This window comes from Gallinula chloropus (assembly GCF_964237585.1).
Source record: "Gallinula chloropus genome assembly, chromosome: 10".
NCBI classification, from domain to species: domain Eukaryota; kingdom Metazoa; phylum Chordata; class Aves; order Gruiformes; family Rallidae; genus Gallinula; species Gallinula chloropus.
This window is the reverse complement of record NC_140095.1, coordinates 6,682,906-6,689,585: the sequence shown is the minus strand read 5'-3', so window position 1 is coordinate 6,689,585 and position 6,680 is coordinate 6,682,906. Positions and strand designations below refer to the sequence as shown.

At 38.8% G+C, this 6,680-nt stretch overlaps 1 protein-coding gene across 1 annotated transcript in view; it reads left to right on the top strand.

Annotated features, from left to right (window-relative positions):
• Window positions 1-289: 289 nt before the first annotated feature.
• The window catches only part of SLIT3 (slit guidance ligand 3), a gene marked incomplete at its 5' end in the record, with an annotated part of 502,705 nt that continues 496,314 nt past the window's right edge, over window positions 290-6,680 (top strand). The window contains one exon of the mRNA XM_084268563.1: window positions 290-474. Within this exon, the coding sequence (XP_084124689.1) occupies window positions 290-474 (185 nt within the window). The remainder of the gene's footprint in view (window positions 475-6,680) is intronic.

Below are 6,680 nucleotides of genomic sequence, written 5' to 3'. Positions count from 1 at the left end.
ACGCATCTGGCTCAAGCTCTGTTAAACTATCTGCCTCCTGGTACCGTTCATAGATAACAGAAAGAAACCTGAGCCCGAAAGGCAATTCCCCACCTTCTTCCACCTAGCGTAACCTTTTCAGGCGCCTTTGAAGGTTTGCTGGTGCTCCGGCGATGATGGCAGTGGTGGGTTCTCTTGGGCTGTACTAAGAGCCTCTTGTTTTCTTTTCCCTTTCTTCTTAGAGGCATTTCATCTTTAAGGGCCGGCTGCTGGCGCACACTTTTGTACCCACTGAAGGGATCAAGAAACCATGTTGCCTGGTGGAAGAAGTGCGTTTCTGTGCCTTGGAATGATATTGGGCTTTTGGAGCTCCGTGAGTTGGATGCCTGTTGGAGGATGCCCGCATAAATGTACATGTATTGCTTCCAACGTGGATTGTCATGGACTGGGACTCAAAACTGTACCGAGGGATATTCCCAGGAATGCGGAGAGACTGTAAGTAAAAACTGTTAAGGGCTCTTCAAGTACCTGGGATGAGTTTCCCAACACCTGCCTATCAGTGCAAACTTCATACTCACAGGAGGTTCAGTAATCAAGCAGGGATTGATGTTTTCGGGAGGGAAGGGGAGGAGCTTTTCTGAAGCTCCAGCGATCCTGCTGCTGTTTTTTTTTAAAAAAAAAAATTCTGTTTCAGAGTTTCACAGGGTTTTTTTCGTTAGTTTTGGTTACCATCTGATTGGGCTTTGCAATGACTTGATTGTAATGAAGTTCCGAGCCCTACCTGGAGTGCACCCAGCGATAAGCATTGTCAATGCAAACACCAATTTCACATGCAATTAGAAACCTGGATGTTTTTACCTGGTAGCTAGTAGCAGTTTCTCCTTACTTTCTCAGCATGGTGACATCATCACCATGGAAAAATCGACTGCTGCTATAAAATAATTCAAATGGATAAGAAGTCACATTAAAACAGCCTCTAATTTCTGCCTTAAACTGCTGTGGGGAAGCTGGTTATTTCATTTCTAATCCGTTTCAGGGTTTATGATAGCAGTGTAATGTTGCAGTTGCTTCCAGCCTCAGCATGGGAGAATGTGATGAATGTGTTCATAATAAATCTTCTGTATCCTATGTTTTTAGGAGTTCTTTATTGCACTGTACTTACTTAAGGAGTTTCTAAGGAGAAAGCTAAAAGCAAACTTCAGTGCTTTGACACAGTGCTGGCACTCGCTTGGCTCAGAGGGCAGCATCTCTGACGTTGCTTAATGCACAGCATATGGCATGTCTCAGAGAATGCCCGTGCTAGATAGGAAGATGTCCAGAGTGGAATGTTAAACAGAGCCTCAGCGCAGCTCTGCCTTGGGCTCTGCTGATGACCTCAGGAAAGTGCAGTTACTTTTTCTTATGTGGATTAGCTGATAACTTAAAATGTTTTTGAACTTGTAAGCAAATGCTGTAGATTGTCTGGCCTGACTTCCTATTTTATTTACTTCTGGGTCATAGAGCTGGGGAAACTTCAACCTCTGAAGCAGTTTTTCCTCCAAGAAAGCCAGCAACATGAGATTGTTAAGGAAAGTCTTTGTGCACAGTCAGTTCTTTTAGAGGCAAAGTTGTCTCCCAGTATGACATTCTATGGAATCATTAAATGCTTCTAAACGTGTTTTATAGTGCTAAGAGCTCTTAAATGATAGCAATGTACAGATTTCTTTGTACACTATTCTACTATCTTTAATTCTTTGAGGCTGTATCAGCCTTCCTTTTAACCCCAGCAGGGTGAACAATGATTTTCAGATGTCCTTGTTACAGAAACCTTAACTTCTGTGCTCTCTCTAAAATTGATGGGTTGCCACCTGGCAGTTTAGAGACCAAAAAACCCCACCCCGAAACAAACACCACCACAACAAACCGCCACCGACATGGTATAGTAAGTCTGCCAGAGTAAATATGTGTGGTAACACAAATGTTTTGTATACTTCAGTGGTGTTTGTGTTGTTTTGAGAGACAAGGGCTAGAACAAAATGTTTAAATCCCAGGTTAAAACAAATACAAGGTTAGTTGGCTACCTGAGAAGAATTTAGAAATGGCAATCTTTTTTATTGCCAGAGTTTGAAGGGGACTGAATTAATTTTGTTCCTGGGTTGCATTTGTAAGAATGTACTTAATAGAGGTGGTAACTTTTCTCTGCCTTCTGTTATAATCTAAGCTGAAACAGTCAAGTTTCTTGGCCTTGGTATGTAAAGTGTAAAGAAGAATGAAACAGAGTGTAATCTCTGTGCTTTTGGTCCTGATAAGTCTTGGTATTACTTGCAGATTTAAATTTTAGATTAGCAACTGCATGAAGAACAAGAGCAGCTATTTCACAATATTCATTTTGACTGTTTAACCTCCAAGGTATAGGACTGATAAACATAAAAAGCAGCTGTTTCATGTTTTGTTTGGTTGGCTTTATTAAAATAGTGTGTTATTGGACCATTTAGTGGCTGAAACCTTGTGGAAATAGCATACAGAGGGTCACATAGTAACATATTATTCTGTAGTTTCAACTACTGTCTTCCCCTTGTATCGGGCCATTCTGAGTTTTTCCCTGTTTTTACGGTGCTCACTTTTGTCTTCATTCCAATTGTCTTTTAAAGCTTGTATCATCCTTCTCAAATCTGGATTTCTACTAATTTCCGTAGCTTTAATTTTCTAAAGTGAGCAGTAGAGAGTAAAAACCTTTATATTCCTCTTAAGTTCTGCTCACATGAAATATCAGTCACCCACTGGATATATCAGTGTCTCTCTTTTTTCTCTGGTCCACAGAAACCTGTTTCTGACGTGTAACTGGATTGATGTGTAGACTTTAACAAGTTCGAACTCGTGAACAAAACCCATCTCATCAATATAGACAGAGATTTTTAATCTTAGTAAGATTTGTATATGTTGGGAAAATAATTCAAACAAGTTTCTTGATGGCCATGCACCAAGTGACTTTTAGACTCTTATGCTATGAAAAGATCTTCACTTGCTTCTGCGTTCTCTGGAGCTAAAAATTCAGCATACCTGGTCAAGTTGGAAACGTTTTGCTTTGAGATATCTGCTAGCACCACTTAAAATGTTTTGCCCACTAAGCTTTTGGTTATGCTTGGACAAACTTTACAGATTGTTTGGGCTAGTGGAGCCAAGATAAACATTTTGTAAATTTCTGTCAGTATGAAACCTCAGGAAAACTGAAAATGTAACATTAAGGGAAAAATGGAAAATATCTTTGGGGGGGTGGATTTTTATTGAGAAGTTCTATGTATGACATAGTGTTCATTTCATGATAACCTAAGAAATGGGCATCACTGTGGCTCTGATAACTGAATCTTCATGGGAAACATGAAGCATACCTTTTTATGCTTTGAAGATGTAGTTTTTGCAAAAAATGTCTGTCTTGAAGAGAAGCCACAGATCAACCAATGATCACAGATACAGAGTTGTAGGAGTATCTTGACTTATTTTTATATATGTTCATCTTTAATAGTAGCTTTACAGATATAGCAAGCAGTGTTAGGTTTGTGTTGCAGTTCGTTTCATTCTGTGGTGTAGTCCTCTAATTGTATGGTGTAGGTTGAAGCTTTTGCTCAGTTTGGTTTCATGAAGAGCTATAAAGAGGTGAATGTTCTCTACTACTGTGCAAAACAATGATTCTGTCTGGAGGAGAAGCAGCAAAGTAAATATTTGCTGATTGTAAGGAGTAACTTCCATCTTCCTACCAAAAGAAGTAGTTTTATGGACTTTTGTGTTGTGGATAAAATGGATAATTTAATAATTAACTGTTGGTAGTGGACAGTGAGATTATTTTAAGCTATGTGACTGATTGCATGTTTTGTGCTGGTAAAGGAAGGAGAAGTTAGGGTTTAGAAAAAAATCTTGAATCTTTTACCTTTTGGAAAAGTTCCTTAAGCTTGCTTCATCAAGCTCCTCTAGAGTTTGCTTTGCAGTACTCCAGTCCTTACACGTGACTATTTGTGTCATTTTCTCCAGTGGGATTGTTTTCTGTATATGTAAAGTATTATGGATGTGGCTTTTTATAATGCTTAATGCTGATAATAAACATTAGTTTGAGATGATGTGTAAATGCAGTGAGCAGATCAAAGCCACCTGCTTGACAGTTGTATTCTTTACCTCTGAAAGGGGCAAGTGATATGGAGAAGCTGCTCAGAAGTCTGCTGGTTCAATATCTGCCTTCTGTTTGAATATGAAGCATGAACCTTTGTGTTTTTCCTCTCACGCGTGTCTAGTTATCTCCCTGTCTGTTAGCAGCACATTATATATGTATAAAAGTTTCTTTGGAGAATTTAGCTGTGTTTGAGTTGAGGATGAATTTGTTCTTGGGGGCTTAGAATCTAGTTTAATTGATAGTTGTGTGTTAATAGTCGTTTTGTTTTCTCTTTTGCTTTGAAGCATTCTTTACCTTGCTAAATTGATAAAGCTTGCGAGACTAATCTGTGCTTCGAGTAGCTAAATTGAGTGTGTCCCCATTTAAGTGCAATTTAGAAGCTTAGTCATCTGCTTACTCTGGAGTTTTCCTGTGGTCTGGGGTTTCTGCTACACAAATATATTATTATGGTGTTTTTGGCCTAGGTGCATGTAGCTGCTGAAGTTGCACTGGTTTGTAATAAGTCTTCAACTTCCTCAATTTTGTCTCCAAATTAGATCTGAGCTCCTGTCTTGAATGCTTCCATATTACTGCAGGACGCGATGGTAACCCCACGCAAATTTAGTTGTACTGACTCCTACACTGACAATCTGTTATGCTAGAACTCTTCCCATTAGGGGTTACCTTGTTTGTGTTCTAACAGCCTCCAAAACCTCGTGTGGAGGTCATGTATCAATAAGTAGACATATGTGGCTTTGGCAAGCTTCTCTTGGAGGTACTGATGCTGGGAAAACTTGACCAAGTTGCTTAAATTAATTTGGACGCTTCCCTTTACTCACATAATGCTGACTGCTCTTGCTTGGCTGGACGTTGACATGCACTTGTGTGTGATCAGAGTCTTGTCCTATTAAATTTGTTACCTTCTTTTGAAGTGATGGAAACAGGAAGGAGGATGAAATTACCTATTGTAATTCAGTAGCCACAGAAGCAACAAAGGACATAGTCATGTTGGTGTTTCTTTTAGCATTTTTGGATTAGATTCTGAGTTCAAAGGGACCAGACTACTTAGTACAGAATTTTTTAATGAGTTACTCTGAGATTATTCACTTTTTTCATATTTTCACTTATGCAGCTGAGTATTCTTGTAAAGGAATTACGTGAAAGGAAAGCTGCCGCTTTAAAGAACACCTGTTGTCTTTTTGGAAGTCTAAAAGCAATACCTCTAGATACTATTGCTTTTCTTTCCCCCTTGGGAATCTGTGTGTGAATGAGCTTGGGGAAGTGTGAGCTCAAGTTGGTATAGTTTAGATGGATTGTGAGGCCAAAATGAAGGAAATGTTAATCCTCTTCATAGGGTAATATGTAGAAGAATCCTTGTGTCCTTGTTTCTCAGTTGAAATTGATCGCAATGAAGTCATTCGACCTTCATAGTGAATGTTATCAGTAATCTTTTGGAATGTCACTGCCAAACGTTTTTTTAATTTAAGAATTATTTCAAGGACCCTCTTCTATATGGACATTAGCATCTGATAGCATTTTTCTTCTGCGTTTCAGTAGTATGTAAGGTATTCCTCTCCTTCCACAGGACAGAATGAAGTTCTCGCACAGAAATCTCACACAGTACTTCTAGAGTTAGAAGGATGACGGGGGAGGGAAAAGATCATGGTTCTAATGAGGATGTTCAGTGAGTAAGTTTCAGCTATTGTATGTGCAGAATTGAGCTTATTTACTGGAGAGACTGTTGAGAAGATCTAAATCAGGTTGTGTTTCTTCCCAGGAACTAACTGCTCAAATGATTTGAAACCTAATTTTTCTGGAACTCATGGTATATTCCTGAGGTGTCCTCAGTGCTTGATTTCTTTTTGCTGCCTGTTACTGCAGCTGATCTTTCAAAATTAATAGCTTTTTGCCTGGTGGTGGTCTAGATCCATTTTTCCTTGGTTAGAAGATTTAATTATTCCTGATCAAAGATGGCAAATAGAAGCCATTCATTAGTAATGACATGTTGGCTTACACTTGACACTTGATTCACTAGAAATTAATGGAAAACTTTCTCTTGGAGTTGAAAGTTGAAATGTGCTGGGGTCCTTTCCTATTTGCTTTCAAACCATTACCACCCTCAGGGTGGTACAGTCTTTGGATCATTTTTCCAAAGACTGAACTGGAATTCAGTGCTCTTTCACTTTTGGGCACACAGTTGACCATTGAAGTGATGTTTCATGCAAATTAAATTATTTGTATATATTTTTAAAAAAATATATCTAATAAGAAGCAAGTCAGCTTTCTCTCTTCCTCCCCATTACCCTCCTAATCCTCCACGTTAATTCCTGATTTTTATATATATATATATTTTTTTTTTTTACTTAGCTTTCTTTCTCTAAATGTGAATCTATAAAGTATAACTCAGTCTGGTTACTGCCATACCATAACTAACTCTTTCCAATGTAGAATGACCAGGAACTGTTGTCTTCAAAAGTGCCTGCAGCCTTATGAGACTGTAGCAAACCCTTTGTGATCAAAGGGATGATTCTTCCTGCCTGAGTTAACCTGAAACCCTGTGTTAGACGAGTTCAGGTCTGCT